This window comes from Balearica regulorum, chromosome 1 (assembly GCF_011004875.1).
Source record: "Balearica regulorum gibbericeps isolate bBalReg1 chromosome 1, bBalReg1.pri, whole genome shotgun sequence".
Classification (NCBI taxonomy): Eukaryota; Metazoa; Chordata; class Aves; order Gruiformes; family Gruidae; genus Balearica; species Balearica regulorum.
The window spans coordinates 76,751,548-76,771,252 of NC_046184.1; the positions used below are offsets into that span (position 1 = coordinate 76,751,548).

The 19,705-nt window shown below is 39.6% G+C and overlaps 1 protein-coding gene across 1 annotated transcript in view; it reads left to right on the forward strand.

The window, feature by feature from the left end:
• MPPED1 (metallophosphoesterase domain containing 1) overlaps positions 1 to 19,705 on the forward strand; it is a 49,739-nt gene that overhangs the window by 7,980 nt on the left and 22,054 nt on the right. The window contains 1 exon segment of the mRNA XM_075759871.1: positions 14,657 to 14,882. Coding sequence (XP_075615986.1) covers positions 14,657 to 14,882 — 226 coding nt within the window.

Consider the following 19,705-nt stretch of genomic DNA (forward strand, 5'->3'; position numbering starts at 1 on the left):
ATATCCTACTTCTGCTTTTGCACCGTATCTTTATGTGTAGCATTGATTCCTACCTTTCAGCTTTCTGTTCCATCATACCCTCTTGGGTCTGTGCCACTTAGGTCTATTGGCCTATTTCATCTTTTCAAGAGGCCCTTCAGCAAGTTCAGGTTTTATCTTTCTGTTCTACATAAAATTTCTATGCCTGTTGGATGCAAAGTATATTTTACATTAACATCATTAACTTCCATGGACCTTATGGTTATATCGAGCACATGCTCAAGTGTTGTGCTAATAGAGGCACGTTGGCTTGCTGAGTCATACCCTAAAATATGTTCTCTCTTTTTTAGGCTGACTGTATGTGGGTACACGGGAAGGCCTGTACCAGCTCAGATAATATGTCTCTCTAGCCCAGTATTGTTTTTGACCATGGCTAGCAGCCAAGGTGCTCTGCTTTGTCTGCCCCTTAGTCACCTAGTTTTATACTTTTTATCCTCTGGTCCCTAAAGCCTTCCACTTCATTTCATTTCATTTCACTTCGTTCTTTTTGGTAATTCGTTGTTTTCTTTCACTTTTCGTCAAAGCCCCCTCCCCCCTTCCCAGGGAGGGATTTGAGGTTTTACTAGGGCTAGTTGATGCCCAGCTCTATGGAGGAGATTAAATGGTGGTGATAACTGGATGTGCATATTTTCTCAGCTTTCTTTGCTAGGCAGTCCAAGGACTTCTTGAGCCACAGTGTTACTTTGTATTTAATATATAGATTTTTCTTCTCTGAGTTTTTTTTAGTTGCCTTCTGGATCTATGCAAATTTTGAGTGCCGACACAATCTTGTATCAGAGTTCCACAATATGATATGGATTGTGTGAAGAACTTTACTTATTTTGAACCTGCCACCTACTAGCTTCATTTGATATTTCCTAATACTGGAATAGGCACGTGAACAATTCCATTCTTCATTCTGCTTAAGAATGTATAGGCTCTTCTTATATCTGCCTTTAAGATATTTTTCAGGCTGAAGACTGTTTCGAAGTCTTTAAATGCCGTTGATCATCCATGTCACTCTTTGTACCTTTTTGTTCTATATCCTTTTAAAAATGGTGAGACCAGAACTGCACATGATCTGAGTACACCACAGACTTACCCTCTGGCATAATGAAATTTCCTAGTTTGTTCTCTTTTTCTTTCTAGTGTTTTGGATTGTTCTGGTTTTATTTTTGACTGTGACTGAACAGTGAGATGGCATTTTCATAAAATTGTCTATTATAACTCTACGAACTCTTTCCTGAATGGTAATATCTAGTTCAGAACCCATCAGTGTGTATCTATAGTTGGTGTATTTTTCCCAGTACTTGAATTATTCTGCATAAATTTATATTCAGTTTCATCTGTCCTCTTATTGCCCAGTCATGCAGTATCATGATGTACTTTTGCAAGTCAGATTTCTATTTTGCTACTCTTATTCAGGATAGCTTAGAAAAAGAAGGGAAAAAGGGATGAATAGTCAGTTTACAAAGCTTGCCAATGGTGCCAACCTGGTCATTTCCCTCCCTTCTTTTCCCATATTGACCTTTCTCCTGTTTTTATATTTCATCTTTTCCCTTTTTTTCCCTAGTTTCTTCTCTGACTGTATTCTTCTTCCAAATTTGAACATCCAATTTTGGATGAAGTAGAAAATATGTATTATGGTAGGGCCAAATGGGAGTCCATGAGGCCAGTGAAACTTTCTAATGACATTATAAGGATGCATGGTATGACAGCTTTGAACATATGCTAATTTTCTAGTATGTCCAGGAGATTTTAATGACATCACTTTAAACAGCTGAAAATAATTCAGGGAAATTGTTTCTAAATACATGGAGCTGTTGGAGTGAGTCCAGAGGAGGGCCACGAAAAAGATCAGAGGGCTGGAGCAGTTCTCTTGTGAAGACAGGCTGAGAGAGTTGGGGTTGTTCAGCCTGGAGAAGAGAAGGCTCCGGGGAAACCTTCTAGCAGCCTTCCAGTACCTAAAGGGGGCCTACAAAAAAGATGAAGAAAGACTTTTTATCAAGACCTGTAGTGACAGGACAAGGGGCAGCAGTTTTAAACTGAAAGAGGGTAGATTTAGATTGGATCTAAGGAGTTAATTGTTTATAATGAGGGTGGTGAGACACTGGAACAGGTTGCCCAGAGGTTGTGGATGTCCCATCATTGAAAATGTTCAAAGAAGTCAAGTTGGATGAAGCTTTGAGCAACCTGATCTAGTGAGAAATGTCCCTGCCCATGGCAGGGGAGTTGGACTAGTTGACCTTTAAAGGTCTCTTCCAATCCAAACCATTCTATGATTCTATGTAATCATGGCTAGATAACGTAGATTGTATCATAAGATATATCAAGCTCACTATGCACTCTAACTATCCTTGTCCTCAGCTTTTTCATTATTTTGTTTTTGTTATTTATTCCCTACCTGCATATAAATCAAATGTGCTGTAGGACAAATACAAAGACACATGTCCTGCTTTAATGTACTCATCAAATAGTGACTCCAAAACCATCTCTATTTTTTTATCTCCCATATTGTTGGCACTGGAAATTGCCTGCTTGGCTCAGTTGCTCTTGTAATTCCCTTTGCTGAAGTCTGTAATATCATTTCCAAATTGTGTATGCTCCAGGACCCACTGTCACTTTGAGCTTGTGGGTTACTTTCCTGGAAATGTAACTAAATAGCCAATCTGTGATATAAGCTGGAAGACATACTTCTGTATTCACTCTCAGAATTCTGTGCATGGATTGGAAAGATTACCTAAAGTAACACATTTTATAATATCCCTTGTTTCAATGTGTTTGCTTGAGCTTTTCCAATGTCAAAGACAGTCTTCCTATTTGAAATTCAAGTTCAAGCTAAAGTTGAAAGAAAAAAATAGAAGGTGGCTTTGCATTGTAGTGGAAAACAATAATTAGCTCTTCAGAGCATTTTCCTGAAAATGTTAATCTTACTTGCATGTGTTACACACACACACACACACACCCCCCAAAAAAAAAAAAAAAGATTAAATTATTTGACGTACACTTCAGGAATTGACCTGGGCAGATTCAGCTGAAAAGATAACATTTTTATTTTAGACTAAAAATGTTTGAGAGTGAAGATGCCTTCTCAGCTATAGTAACCAGCACTGCTACAATCACCTGTTTCTAGTAATAGTTTGTAGAACAAAATCAGCTAATTTTGGTCAATAAACATCTTCCCTACTTTTAAGTTCTTGATAAAAAATAAAAGATTTTCAGAAAAGCATGAAACACTAGGCTTAGCTTTACTTTTGCTTTACTGTTCAATCTTGCAAAATCATGATAGCTTTTTTTTTCCTCTGTTAACAGGTATTTTATATTTTTAGGTTTGATAATACATTTAAAACAGATTAAAATTGTGTTGAAGAAGAAAGAAAATCAGCTTCAGAGCAGCAAAAGAAATTAGAATTTATAAATTGTAGTCATGCCATTTTGACCATCGGTAATTACACTATTTTTATGTTAATGTAGAAACCCCTTGAAAGAAGTATTTAAGCACTAATTATCTATTTACAAAAGAATGGCTTTGGAAATGCAGTGAAAAACATTGAGCTGTGTAGGGATTTAGAACAGATGTCATTTTTAAAAGACTGGGCATACTAAAAAAAATGTTGGTTTTTATTGCATTTCTTAAATGCATGATGGCTCAGATCCATTTGTACATCTAAGGCTCAGACAGTACAGCACAGAAAAGCACACTGCAACACTCTCTTCCAGTATTTCTCCAGTTCTGGGGGGTTAGTATGTCCTGAAGACTTCTAAACGTTAAACTGGCTGCTGGGAGTCTCAGGGAATATTTAAGCTACATCCCTGTAGTGGTAAGATGACCCAGAACAACTTTTCCAGGGATGCCTCCCATGCTAGTGGTGAGAAGCTGTAGAAGCTACAGGAATGGTAGGTGCTAAAGGATTTTTCCCTCATTCCCTCCTTCCAAACACATGCATGCTTGTGGGGAATTTCTTGCACTAATACCGAGGTTGCTCCTTTCTGCCGATGGAGTGGAAAGTAGCCAAATGTCAAGGTTCTGAGGATTTTCGTAAATATTGAGATCCCTAACCATCAAAATAAGCAAGTAAAAAAACCCAGTCTTATTCCAGACTAGCAGACAAGCGTAGCTTTAGGAATGCAGTGCAGCCCAGAAGTGCAGAGAGCAACCAGGGAACTGAAAGATCTGGAAAATGATTCTGTGAACTGTTGTTGCCTCTGGCAGAGATACTTGAAAGAGCCTGAGGAAGACAGGCAACCAAATTCCAGTTAGTCCTCTTAAGATGTGACAGCATCTTTATCATTCCCCCTTGTAAAATTGTGAAAATGATGCTTGATCCACCTACCACGTGAATGTGTTGGAGGATTAAGTATTCTCAGTACAGCACTTTGAACACCTATTGCAAACCACTATACACAAACATTAAACATTGTTATTAGCACTGTGCACCTCGTACGGTGACATGACACACAGTTCTTTGTAGTCGTCCCTTCCAGAAGGTGACAACTGGGAGATACTGAAGGCAGCTTTGTGGGATCTGAAGATCTGAATAGGAATCTGTATCAGTGTGCAGAGAGATCCATGTAGGAAGTCTAAAGTATTTTTTAATTGTTACTTTTTAACACAGTTCTCTGTCTCCTTTGCTTTCATTGTCCCCAGATACATGTTATAAACCAAAACTATAATATTCTAAAGGGCAGAAAAGCTGTTGTAGAAATTTATGTTCTCAGAAAGGTATATTATTTAAGACTGTAACTATTCCAGGAAGTAAAAAAGAAAAACTATTTACGGAAATGGACCCTGTGTCTTATGTAGTTGTGGATTCTCAAACCATTAATTGCCATAATCTAAGGGGACATATCACAGGAAGGTTAAATCTAGGTAAACCTGGCAGTCGTACAGTTTTCTAGGCATCTGTTACTGAGGGCTAGTGGACAGAAGGTACAGAGTCTTTTGGTTTGAGTCACTACAGCTACTCTAATGGCCTAGTTTGCAGCATGCATTGGGTTGGTTCTGCACAATTACAGGGTAATTAAATAAACCAAGGTAAACGGAAACCACTTTTCCTGTAGAAGTAATTTGGGCCAATTATTATACATGTGTGTGGCTGCATATAAAACAGTATATGAAAAAAGCTTAAGTTGGACTATTATCAGATATTTTTTAGTTTGATTTACCTGTATTTATTTTAAGAAATCCTGTTTTGCAAATGTGAGCAGTATTGTATGTGTTTGCTGTTTTAGTGTTTGATATAATTACTGGCTTTTACAATGCAAGAATGTCTAGAGCTAGCAGGTTACAGATGATTTAGGAGGGAGTGTTCATTTACAATGTTATTCCAGATTACACACCATACAAAAAAGTATGTTAATGTGAATTTCCCAGACATCAACCCCAGTGTTTAAACACAGAACTGTCAAGAGATGCGAAAAAAGCAATCTTAGACAGTTATGCAGTCTTTTTACTATATCACTCACTGCTGTATTCTGAAAGGTTGAAATGAGAGGGAAAAAGCATTAAGTGGGCACTTACATGATTGTCACTGCTTTTAATGAATACTAAAAATTCTGCTCAGTACAATACCAGGAGAGAAGCAAAGCACATCTGCTTGTACAAGTTTACATTTATCTTGGTGAAGTTGCAAGTTGATAACAATTGTAAGCTGCAAAGGAGGTCACTGGTTGATAAAGATGCCTAACCTCTTAGTACAAGAGGAGCTTGGAGTATAAACATCATGCATTTGCTTTTGAATTATTTGCAGCGTTGATCTAATTTACAGAGAAGATGACTTGCTGATAGAACAGGATGAACCTTTAAGCACACAGAATTCTACTTTGAACAAACTCAGATGCAGAGAAATAGCAAACAAAGGCGCATTGTTCAGTGCTTTGCATTATGCAGTTTGTAGTTCAAGTAATGGTTCCCCAGCATTTCAAGTTATTCTGTAAAAATTATGTTCACCATAAAAAGGACCTACTGTAGTTTAGAAGTTAAGAATTGCTGTAATAATTTTGTAATAATTGGTGCATAAACATGCAAAAAATTAGATGTTCAGTTGATTTTCTTAATTAGTAATCTACAGTAATGAAAGGAATAAACAAAGATGTTACTAGCTAAACAATATATATACTTTTATACATGTTATATTACCAGAACTACTATCAGATTCTTACACTAAGCAAACAAAGACTAAGAAACTTTCTGAGGAGAGCTTGCCACAACTGACAAAACCTCCATGTATCTAGTTAAGAAGTTTGTAAGATGATAATACCATCTGGCTATATATAAGCTAAATATGATATTCCAGGCTTTTTGGTAGTAAAATAGTCTGAAAGAATAATAAATTACATATTGTTTTAGGAGATACAGGGCAGAACTTTTTGTCTGATGAGTTGTTCTGGGAGAGGAACCACTGCTGCCTGACTTCTTGGATTTTGTCTTGTAGACCTTCTGTGGGTGCTTAGGTGTCTTAAAAGATGAGTCACCTAAGGTGTCTCATTCCTTTGAAGCCTCTCCTTCAGACTGGGCTTTAGTCATCTTAGACACTTTCAGGAAACTCAAGGGAAGATAATTATCTTTGAGGCCTTTACTCCTCTTCTGAATATAGTAAGTGACTTTTGAATCTGTTGGACATTTTCAGGGGATGTTGAGACACAAGCATACAGAAGTATAAAGCATCATACTTCTATAAGTTTTGCTTCTGTGAGAAAAAGATACCCTTTGCTAAAACCGCTAAATTAAGTGCAAGGTAATGTGTCTCAGGCATGTTTCTGCACGCAAGGGGAAATTACGAAAAGGAAAGGAGAAGGAAAAAATGAGCTGGAAAGATGAAGAACTCTGTAGCAGAGAAGGAGGAAAAGGAAGGGGAAAATCTCATCCCATGTTAAGACAGAGGCTGAAGGAGTGGATGGTGGCTTGGAGCTCCATTCCAAATTAGCAGAAGGCAAAAGTTGGATGCAGCCTGAAAGAGAAAGCCCTGAAGCCCAGGACAGAATTGGAACCAGCGTGTTTCTTACAGAATTTTGATGTGTAAACATTTCTGTTGATTCCAAATCCAAATACGATGAAGTGGCCAGAGGTTCATTATGGAGGAAAATAATTTTAATTTCTTGCAAGTTAGACATTACGGGAGGGAAAAAAAAGCTTGTTTTAGAAAAAAGTGTGAAATTTTGCTTAGAAATGAAATTTTTATTCACCCCAAAATATTTTAAACTGATATTTTGCTTCATTTTGTTTCCTTGGTAATGTCAGAATCATTACATGAATTTCCAACTATATCCCATTCCATCCAAGTGGTAATTTAATAATTTTAATACCGAAAACTGTTTAGGTAAAATTTTTCCAATCAATTCTAGTTGTAGTTTGTCTCTAGGTTATAGGGATATTTTAGCAGAAGCTTCTCAGGTGCCAAGACAAGGGAGATCCCTGGTCTTTGGGCAAAATAACTTGTCTCGTTTTGGCTAGTCAAAATAAGAGATCAGAAAAAAAAGGTAGTTTCCCCCCAAATTCATAACTTCTCCTTTTTTTTTTTTTTGGTTTGAAAATACATCTTTGACTGCCATAACATATGTTCTTGCATGTGTTTCTTGGCACTCCTGAAGGGCAGATCTATTTCTTACATGCTTGCTGCCTTAATTTTACTGGGGAATGAATTTTGTCCTGGATATGTGTGCAGAATTCCTGTGACAGCCATAAATTTTCTTTAATATCTTTGTATACATAGAGGTTCTGTATTAATACCAAGTTTGCTACCTGCCCACCAGCAAAGCCATATGCTAGCATTAAATGTTAATTGGCTATCAATTGGGTATTTAGTCCTACTCATCTGCTAAATGGATAGTATGAGAAACTTATACCAAAGTTAATGGAACATAATCTCTAGTCCTGTTAAATTGCTTGTCTACCATAGATTTGTTCCATTAGAATCACAACACGAAATGAGTTTTTAATTTCTTTCAGCATTGCAGGCTCTTTAAAATTTTTGCTGTTTTTCCAGTGTAGACTTACAGAAACTTAGAATCACACAGGATGCAGGGGACCTCTGGAGGTCATTGAGTCCAACCTCCAGTTCAAAGCAGGTCTAGTTAGAGCAGGCTGCTCAGAACCTTGCCTAGTTGAATTTTGAATGTCTCCAAGAATGGAGATTTCACAGTTGCTCTGGGCATCTATTCCACTTTCTGACCATCCTCATGGTAAAATTCTTTCCTTATACCATGTTCCCACTTGTGTCTGTTGCCTCTTGTATCTTTGTGCACCTCTGAGAAGAACCTAGCTCTGCCATCTCTTTATCCTGAGATCAGGTAGTTGCAGACAGCAGTAAAGTCTTCCCTTCATCTTCTCTAGGCTGAGCAGACTCCCATCTCAGCCTCTCCCCGTATGCCACATTTCCCTGGACTTGCTTCAGTTTGTCAGTATTTTTCTTTTACTGAGGAACCCAGAACTGGACACCACACTCCAGATGTGGTCTCACAAGCGCTACATAGAGGAGAAAGATCGCTCCCCTTGCTCAGCTGGTTTCACTGTTACTAATACAGGCCAGGATGTGGTTGACTATCTTTGCCACAAAGACACACTGCTGAGTCTTGTGGAATGAAGTTACTCCGTCCTAGGTGCAGAGGTTTGCATTTGCTTTTGATGAAGTTTATGAGGTTCCTGTCAGCCCATTTTTCTAGTCTTTGGAGGCTCCTCTGAATAGCAGACATGCCCTCCAGTGTGAGTCAGCAGATCCCCACCCCTAATTTGGTGTTGTCTGCAAACTTGCTGTGAGTGCACTCCATCAGATCATCCAGGCTGTTAGTAAAGATGGGAAGCAGTATTGGCCCCAGCATCACTAGCTGAGGGATACCTCTGGTGACTGACTGCCACGTGGACTTTGTACCACTGATTCTAGCCCTTTGGCCCCAATATTCCAGGCAATACTTGACCCACCTTATCATCCATCCTTATCTCACCAATTTGGCTATAAGGATGCTATGGGAGATGATTGTGTCAAAGCCTAAGATCAAGGTAAACAACATCCAGTGCTCTCCCTTATCCACAGAGCCAGTTCTCTCCTCATGGAAGGCAATTGCATTAATCAGGTGTGATTTACCCATGTTAAATCAATGATGGCTGTTCCAAATCACTTTCCTGATCATGTACTTGGAAAATTACTTTGTGGGAGATGTGTTCCATAATTTTCCCAGGCCTGATGTGAAGCTTCATGGCCTGTAGTCCCTTAGATTCCCCTTCTTTCCTTTCTTGAGGATGTGTGGGACATTTGCCTTTTTCCAGCCATTGGGAACTTCTCCAATCCTTTTCTAAGGTGGTAGACCTGTGTCCATCCATTGCAGCATTTCAATCAGGTGAGCTATCCTGCTACGTCTCCATAATCTCAGAGATGTCACAGCTCTCCACTGTGCATGGACTTCTCCTTCCTCCTGGTTGTACCCCATGCTGTGCCTGAGAGGAGCCCCAGTGAGGCTGCTTTTATAAGGGTAATGCAAGAGCCTTTGCCATCCTCTTGTCCCCCAGCTGCTTCGTCACTGCCTCCATGCCTCCACTTCTCTTCATACCACGGCAACCCTTCCCCAACACACCTAGTTTGAAACTCTTCCCACTGTATTAGTGAACCGATTGGCAAAGACACTCTTGCCCCAGTTTGCCAGGGGAATGCCATCCCTGTGCAGCAGTCCTTGTTCTTCAAAAAGGGTCCTGTGGTCATAGAAGCCGGAGCCCTGCTTGCAGCACCAGCCATGCAGCATTGTGTTGACTGTGGGATGCATCCGCTCCCACCTGAGCAGTCAGCCCCCTCACTGGGAGGATTGAGGAGGTATCACCAGGGTTGCATGCCCCTCACTATTATCTCAGGGCTGTCAGTCACCCTTGATATGTTCAAGGTCATTCTAGTGGTACCATTGGTGCCCACATGGATGAGCAGACAGGGAACTTAATGTTTACATATGGCTATTTTGGAAAAGAAAAGGAAGGGCGGGGGGAAGGAAAACTGCTTAGCAAATGAAAATGTTAGCCAGTGCCTTTACTAAGGCTTGTTTTCATGGAGTTTATAAAGGGAAGACAAAAGCAACCCACTGCAATGACTACGTTGTAGCCACTGCTGTCTTTGGTAGGAACCAAAGCATTTCTTAGCAAAATGCAATTGTTATAAGAAGCCATGAAAATCTGCATGAGTGGAAATTCAACATTCCCAGTTCAGTTTGTTTAACAAGGGGCAGGAAATGTGCCTGGTGTCTTTTCTACCCAGCTTGTCATAAGCACCCACTAGCAGGTGTGGGAATGAACTGGTCAACCTGGAAGTGTTGGCATTATCTCTGATCAAGAGCTGGTGGCACAAAAAAAAAAAAAAAGATGGAGAAGTGGTTGTTCTGAAGCTATGGACACATGTAGAAACACAGCCATACAACAGCTATTAGGCTATGTGCTCTTGGGGAGGTCTTTGTCCTAGCCAAGGACCAAGCCAGGACTACAAATTGTGCAGTAGTCTGTGCCTAGGGATGGAAAACCATGTATTTGTGTTGGAAACACATAATGGAATAAGACAATACAGAACAGTTTAAATAATAACATATAAAAAGGAAAAGTAAGAAGTTGTAGGTCAGAAGTAGGAAGGAGTTGCTGCTTTAAGGTGGTTTTCAGGTAAATATTGATCAGATATTGCTAATGTTTGCTGGATCTTAATGCTATAAAAGGCACTTGAAACATTCAACATTTCTCAGAATTGTGCTGACACACCATGTTGGACTATGGTTCTGCTGCAGTAAGGTGGTGTTGGTCCCTCTGAGGTCAGTGGTAGGAGGACCATGCTTTACTGCAAAGAGATGCTTAGCATTCAGTGTTGATTTCTGCATGTGGACTAGAGTGAGCATTGATATGTATGGATCTCAGTGGAAGCAGGGAAGATGGAAATGTGTAATCAATATTGTGGTCTGATAGCTGAGGGTCTTCATCTGCAGACACTCAACTGGCATTATTATACATATAGTTCATGATAGCAGTGCCCAGTCAAGAGCAAGGTTTCAGAGATTTATACCTAAGACTGACTTTGTGCTTTGAGAGCACTTGGAGTAAAAGTGAAGCATGTCTTATAAGAAGCAAAGTTTAAACGAAATATTGTTAAATTTATGTGCAAGCAGCAAAAAATACCCGTTAGACAAAAAAATCAAGATTTAAAGGGTAAAGCAGGCTTGTGGAGACAATGAGAAGGAAATAGGTTTAGCAAGTTGCTGCTTGGTATGGAATGAAAGGAAAAAAACCTGAGCTGCAAACTCATCAAAACCACAGTTGTTAATTGAAAAGCTGACAGACCTGTAACTACAGCAGCACTTCTGGCCGCCACTATAATAAATGTAACTGTACATTTAGAGTAATTTGCTAATTTGCCTAAGTAACACCCACAGACAGCAACATGACATAAATACATTAGTGGAAGCAACAACTATAACTAGCTCGTACAGGTTCTTGGCTGCTAGATGGATGGATCAGATGAGCTGGAAAAGATTTACAAAACAGAATAGAAATGGAATTGTTAACAATATTGCGGCATACATGATTTCTTTATTTTCCTATTTCATAGAATCGTTTAGGTTGGAAAAGACCTTTAAGATCATCAAGTCCAACTGTTAACCTAGCACTGCCAAGTTCACCACTAAACCATGTCCCTAAGCACTACATCTACACCTTTTTTAAACACTTCCAGGGATGGTGACTCCACCACTTCCCTGGGCAGCCTGTTCCAATGATTGACAACCCTTTTGGTGAAGAAATTTTTCCTCATACCCAATCTAAACCTCCCCTGGCACAACTCGAGGCTATTTCCTCTTGTCCTGTCGCTTGTTACTTGGGAGAAGAGACCAACCCCCACCTGGCTACATCCTCCTTTCAGGGAGTTGTAGAGAGCGATAAGGTCTCCCCTCAGCATCCTTTTCTCCAGGCTAAACAACCCCAGTTCCCTCAGCTGCTCCTCGTAAGACTTGTGCTCTAGACCCTTCACCAGCTTTGTTGCCCTTCTTTGGACACGCTCCAGCACCTCAATGTCTGTCTTGTAGTGAGGGGCCCAAAACTGAACACAGTACTCGAGGTGCAGCCTCACCATTGCCAAGTACAGGGGGACGATCACTTCCCTACTCCTGCTGGCCACACCATTTCTGACACAAGCCAGGATGTTGTTGGCCTTCTTGGCCACCTGGGCACACTGCTAGCTCATGTTCAGCCTGCTGTCGACCAACACCCCCATGTCCTTTTCCACTGGGTAGTTTTCCAGCTGCTCTTCCCCAAGCCTGTAGTGTTGCATGGGGTTGTTGTGATCCAAATGCAAGACCTGGCACTTGGCCCTGTTGAACCTCATACAATTGTCCTCGGCCCATTGATCCAGCCTGGTCACATCCCTCTGTAGAGTCTTCCTACCCTCAAGCAGATCAACGCTCCTGCCCAACTTGGTGTCTGTCATCTGCAAACTTACTGTTTGTAGCCATCCATTGCAGTACTCCAGTTGTGCGAGTCATCCCACTGTGTTTCCATGATGGCAACTGTATCGTAGTTTTCCTGCTGCACAATGGCTTCCAGCTCCTCCTGTTTGCCGCCCACGTTGTGTGCATTGGTGTAGGGGTACTTCAGTTGGGCTATTGATCCTGCCATCTTTTTGTGGGGAGAAGCCCTAATAGCTGCGTGACCATTCTTAGGCACTTGAGTGGTTTCTAACACATCACTAATTCTTGGTGTCTCTGCTGCCGCATGGATCTCCATCCCCTACCTCTGCTGAGATGGCAGAGCGAAGGACCTCGCTAGCACACCGTCCCTCAAACATTGGCATCCTGCCCCCAGGCTTATCTCTTGTGAGCCTGGTTTTATCCCTTTCACCTTCAAATCTAGTTTAAAGCTCTTTCAATAAACCTGCTAACTCTTTTCCCCCTTTGAGACAGGTGTACCCCATCTGTCACCAGCAGGACTGGTGTTGTGTAGACCAATCCATGATCAAAAAATGCAAAATTCTGCTGGTGACACAAGGCTTGGAGCCAGATATTCTTTCCCAGGAATGCTTTAAGGCCTGTAGATGCCCATACCTATCGTAGCATGTAAGTAACGTTTTTAACTTGTGTGTATGTGTGCACACACCTGGAAAACTTGTAGACATGGAGTACTCATCTGCAAAATGCTAAGCACTTCAGAAGCAAAAATGGTAAAATTTACATCTCAAGTAGTCTTTCAAGTAAATAATTGAGTGTCCAACATTGAACATGTAATTATAAATATCTGAAAAGAGTTTCTGTTAATATTCTAAATGCACATATGTGTTGGGTCCACAGGAAAGACTGTAACCTCTACAATCCATTTTCCTAATAGAGGTGTTACAAGTGTCTGAAACTTATACTTCAGAGTTACCGAGATCTTTTCATTTGGCAAATAATGAGTTCAGCCATGTGGCATCTCCTCTGGGCTAGCATTGTTCTCTGTCTTCTGTTTCCGTAACTCTGAATCCTGCTGTTGCATTTTATTCTTAAGTCCTACTCACACCAACTTTTGCCACTGCATATTGACTGGTGCTTTACATTCTCTAAACATCCTACCTCTAGATTAGACTTGGGGTCGTGTTATCAACAATACATTTTTATAAAAAATGACAAGATTGCTGTTATGCAAGGTGGGTCTCGTTTTCAAAAAAATATTTTTTCTGCTTCCAATCTCCTGTTCTGTCTTCATCCTGATGCAAATTAATAGTGCAGAAGCAGAGCTGATGAATGCATCTTTACATGGTTTCTGTCTTTGATTCCTCTCAGATATACTTAGAAGGTTTCTATTGAGCTTTTTGAGACAGGTGATGTCTGCTCTTAAGGGCAGAATCCAGTTGATAACCAAATGCGGAGTCAGGGGGAAACTTTCTGTTGCAGTGCTGCTCTCAGGAAGAACCCACGTGTGTGGGCATATATATTCTTGCCTTCAGCAGGAGGTTGTTGAAAGGTTTTTCACTAAATACGGGTTGTAAAATATTCTTGAACATGAGTCACTTTAAATTATAGTCCATGGATCTAAGGAAATCACTGAGAAAATGGAGCAGGAAAAAACACGGGATAGAGACAAACTGTGAGACTTCTCTGTGGGATGTGGAGTTTTGATAGCTAAACCCAATTCCCATCTTGCTTGAGGGCTTGATCTTAATGTCAGGGCAAAGAGGACAGCAGACCCAAGTGCTGAGTCTGTAAGACCTCCTCAGTACATGTTGATAAAGACCACAGCTCTGGGAGAATAGAGCTGACATTATGTATGAAGCATTATGGCCAATCTTCTTTGAACCCTAATTTCTGTCAAAGAGTTATCATCACTGTCACAGTAAGTGATACTTGCAGCATAAATGGCAATTAACTAGAAGTAAATAGTAGAGCCGAAGTCTGCAGACTGGTTTTTAAGGTTGATGAGTTGAAAGTAGTTTCAACACATTAATGCTAAGCGTGCTAAATCATAGTGTGCCCTGAAAAAGACAGTAATGTCATTTACCTGAAATCACCAGGAATTGCAGTAACACATAATAGGGATATGCTCGATGGTTTCAAGTATGTGAGCATATTATAGGAATTGAAAATAGTTTGTGAGTCTGTCTGTTTTCTTTTATCCGATTTTCCATAAAACAAGTAATTTGTTTGTTTTTCACTGTTTTAGGTAGCCTGCCCTATGAATACAAGATTGTGATAGCAGGAAATCATGAATTGACCTTTGACCAGGAATTCATGGCTGACTTAATCAAGCAGGACTTTTACTATTTCCCCTCTGTTTCTAAGCTGAAGCCAGAGAGCTATGAAAATGTACAGTCTCTTCTAACAAACTGCATCTATCTTCAAGACTCTGAAGTGACGGTGAGGGGATTCAGAATATATGGCTCCCCTTGGTAAGCAGGTTTTTAAGCATACATAAAAAAAATACTGTTGATTGCTATCACATCAGCCATTTGGTATGCATCAGCTATATTTGGATTGCTGTGTTAGGAAGAAAAGTAATACTCAGTTTGATAAAGTTTTTATATTTTCTTGTAATGAATCATTCCTGTGACAAAATAATGTACTCGTACTATGGGTATTGTTAAACAAACAATTATGGGAAAAAGATAGTGTGCTCTTTAAACTCTCAGGCAGGAGCAGTTCTCTAACACAGTCCATGCAGGGGGTTTTTGTGTCATAAAATATGTTTTCTATACTTAGTGAGTTTATATAATTACAGGTAAATTTTATTGCAAGGGGTACATTCTTTTGGCAGTTTCCATCCTACAGATAATATTTGAGGTTCATTAGTCTATACAGTAGTCATTTAACGCAACAAACTTGTTTCAGTATTTGTTTAGGCTTTTTTTTTTTAATATCCCTCAGTATCTTGCTTGCTTTTATACAGTAATAGCTTTCCTCAAGGTATAGGTTGAGCTTCTAGACTAAAGTCAACAAATCAGTGGCAACCTAGTATTTCACGGATTTTGCTCCATTGCCTAGCGTGAACACTTAGAACTCCTCGACAGTATCAGAGACAGATGGGCTTTGGCTTCCTGACCTCCACCTTGGACCTCATATGTGCTGCTTCTGTGTTTCTTACTTAGGTTACATTACTACTATGTTATTTCTGCTAACAGGACTGTGAATTGGGTCTTTTATGAACATTCGGTATACATTTAAAATAGTAAAAAATTATTTTAAAAGGCAGGTTTTTAAGGGAATCTGTTATTCTTCCTTTTAAAATCACATCAGGCTGGAATGTAGCAAACAAGTTGTCAAACCTGATGCATATACCCCAATGTGAATTTTCAGTGTGAATAAACTGTGAAATCTCTTGGATTTTTTTTTTAATGAAAATTGGCATTTTCCCATTTGGTTACTTGAGATGGGTGTTAATTTTCTCTGAGCTTATTATTCTACATTTGTCTACATTAAATAGCTTCCCTCTTGAATGCACCCTTCTCTCTCTCCCTCTTAGATCTCCAGATCTTTCTGGGTTTTTTTTCAACCTACCCACCTGCTGTGTTGTAGTTCATCTTCCTCTTCTGTCTACTGTGTATTCAATCAACGCACAATTTACTTCATTTTCCAAATTATTAGGGAAGATATTAGATGGTATCAGTCCCAATATTAACTTCTGAGAAATGCCACTTGGCATCTCTTCCCATTTTGATGTTCAACTGTAAATACTGTAATTATGCTCTGTTTACAATATGTCTGGCAACTTCATATCTTCATTGCAGTATTCGTAACCAGGCACCATATTTCCAGTGTCAGTAATAATTTTCCAGGCAGTAGAGTACCAAAAGTCTCATTAAAGCCTAGATAAATTAAATTAGCACTAAGTGGAGGCTAAAGGAAACCATTTGAACTTTCTGTGTATGATTAGATCTGTAAAAATCTGTCAAGAAAACCTTTGTCCACCCACTAACCCATAAATAATGTTTCTGTAAAATCAGATCTGCCGCATTCCCATTGTGCGCTAATCCTGTCATTTTACACAAGTTGTCTAAGCTATCTGGCATGACCTATTCGTCATGAAAAAAGATTGCTTTCCATCTTTTAGGCATCTTCAGGTTATATCTGAACTTCCCCACTGCATGTCTCACAGTTTTGCTAACTCAATCTCCCACCCCCTTACGGTCCTGGAAGATGAGTGTTGTAAGGTCTTTTGAAGATCTTTGCTTACTCCATATGGGAGAAAGTCTTGGTGAAAGTCTTCCAGCCAAACTGGGTTTTTTGCTTGTTATGATGCAATGCTGAATGATGTTTCCATGCTAATTGATGTCATGTCCAGTGGAAACAGCAACAACAATAATAGCAATAATAAGTCACTCTTCATTAGTCTGTCAGCAGATGCAGAAGTAACAGAGTCACATCAGCCAGCCCACCAGTCAGAAAACTCAGGAAGAGAAACAGCTGTTTTGTGTGGGTTAAAGTAGCTGCCTGCTAGATTGAAGGCTGTAGTACAAGTCTGTGCCTACTCATGACTACTGTTCTTTAGCATTTCTTTTTGTTTCTATACTTCATTCACCCTGAAACGAGAGGTTTGTCATAGCCTCTCTGGGAAATCAATCTCACTTTTCTTCTATGTCATAGTGATACAATCTCTCAAAAACTACAGAATTTTGGTAAACTTTCTGTGGTCAATATTTTTTGCCCTTGCATCATGAAGCCAGTCCTTTAGAAAATGCTTCTGAACCTAGTCAAGACTTCAAAATTTTGAGTTCTTTAAGATCTCAGAACTCAATAAGAAAGCTAAATTTCATGCAGTTGCTTGTTTAGTATCCTGAAATAATTTTCTTTTCCAGCCTTGAAAATACGCATCTAGCTTTTTTCAATTGATTTGTTTAATTGGAGAAATCCCAATTACAGTTTATGTTTGTTGTCCATACATGACTCTATTTAATGACAAGGTGAGCTATCTAGAAATTAAAAGACTGGGGCCCCAGATCCTGCCTTTCCATTTCTGGTTACAGCCCTCGTCTTCTGTCGTACTTTACCCTTTGTAAAAATAAGTACAAGCTGGAGATATCCTTCCTTTATTAAACAGGTTAATCAATAGTTGCAAAGTACTTTGAGAACAGTGGAGTAACATCTGAGTGAATGCTAACCAGCATTAACTTAGTGTGTTTACCTGTAGCCATCTGCGTTTTTATATATGGCCTGTACACAAATTGTACTTCTGCTTGAGATGTTTTAGTTGCAGAGTAAACCATGAGAGCTTGATTGGTTTGCATAACATGCCAGTCTCTAAGGCCTTTTAAATATGTACCATTTGTGTGTGGTTAAGTATTTTCACTAGCACTTGGGTATTTTGACCTCTATTATTATCTAAAACTCAGTGGTTATTTTTAATTGCATAGAAGAAATGGGACACTGTTTTGTCTCAGAAACCAATGCTCTAACTCTCCTGGGCTCCAAGGGCAAGATTTCAAGTGCCAGATTGAGCCTCTACTCACTAACGAAAATTTAACTGCCTTAAATGTTAATTACGCTAGTATTATCATCAAGCAGGGAACAGCCATTTTGAAATGCAAGCTGCAAAGCACAAAAGCTGCTGTTCAGGAATTAGTATTTTCGACACTGGTATCTTGGACCACGGATTATCAGGATAGCTGATGAGGGAGAGCAATATAAAAACATTAGATGCCTTGTGGGAAACTTGGGAATAGCAAGGTGTTAAATGTGTCCAGAGCAATCTTGAATTTTAAGTGTGGCTATGTTTGGCCTAGGGGACTGATGGTTTTGACAGTGCCCCATATAGTGTTGGTAGCCAGATCTGGATGAGCAGGGCATGAATAAGAATGCAGCGTGCTTCCTTCTAGTGTAGTCCAGATGCTGGGAACCGTTGGGGTTTTTTCCCATATAAAGCCTGGACACCATGATTTTTTTCATAAAGAGCTAGGCACAGGAAAATGCAGTCTGGTTTCATCCCAGGAAAACCCAGGACATGGCCAGAACATATTCACCAACCTGGAAGCAATCTTGTGTAGAGAATAGCCATAGTTGCTATGAATGTAAACCAAAGACTCTGGTTCCTCAATAGCATTTATTATAAATTGGAAAGCTTCTGGTTGGAAAGTGCTTTTAAACACCCTGATTTATTCTGTACTGCTATGAGAAAAGTCAAACTGGCAGACAGAATAACCAAAATAATTCCATATAATAATTCTATATAATAGAATACTTTATATGTATATCTAATATACTTTTGGCTGCTAAGCCTTCCCAAAGATGAAGCCATTTTCGAGAGGGGGTTAATTTGTTTTTCAGTAACACACAAAAGCATAATACAGAAGTATAAATACAGCAAGCAGGAACACAAGAGGTGGCAGAGAATCCATCCTTAGGTGTTTTCAAGACTTGGCTAGACAGTTATGGCTGACCAGATCTAGTGGTGGTGAGTGGTAGGGAGTGGTAGGTTGGACTAAAGATCTCCAAAGGTCCCTTTTGAGCAATGTTCCTGTGATTCTGTCAGTCCCAGTATGGAGCTAGAGGCAGGTTTCAGTGTTGACACCTGAAAGGAACAGGTGTGAACAAAGTCCTTACAATAGGGAGCTTTGCTGTTGATATCAAACTCCCTATAAGCAATAGATAGTCCCAAAAGGTGGTTTGGAAGTCAGGAAACCAAGATAATAGTGGAAATTTGAATTTGGATTTGAAGCAGAAGGTCTTTTCTGTGTCATCAGATTGGGTATTATCTCTATGATGATGTTATTCATGGAACCATATTAATAAATGATTAGTGAGTATTTCAGTTACAGATTTTCAGCCTTCTATTATAGTTCATTACCCCCACAATGTGTTACTATTTTGCAGGTAAGAATTTTAGCGTTAGCTACAGCTGGAATGAAGATAGGCCGTAGAATCCACTTCTGCCTCTGCACTGCTAAAGATTTTAATTGCACAATCACACACTGTGTTTGCACAAAACCCCCTCTTGCATTCAGTGCACAAGATCTGCTGCATAGTATTCCTTTCATAGTAATTATTCAGAATTGCCATGTAAAAATAAATGCCTATAAAGGTGCACATACATTTTTGTATCAGCATGAGAACATGTCTCTGAGGTTCACACTTGCATGTGTGACCCTGAGTGTTGCTACATCTGCTTCTCTGTTGCACAAGGTTCCAATTATGGACTCTGCCCTGCTACCTGTTTTTCCCATTGAGCTTTTTACAGCTCAGTGAGTAAGTAACTTGGCTCTGTTCTCCTGTTGCATGCAGT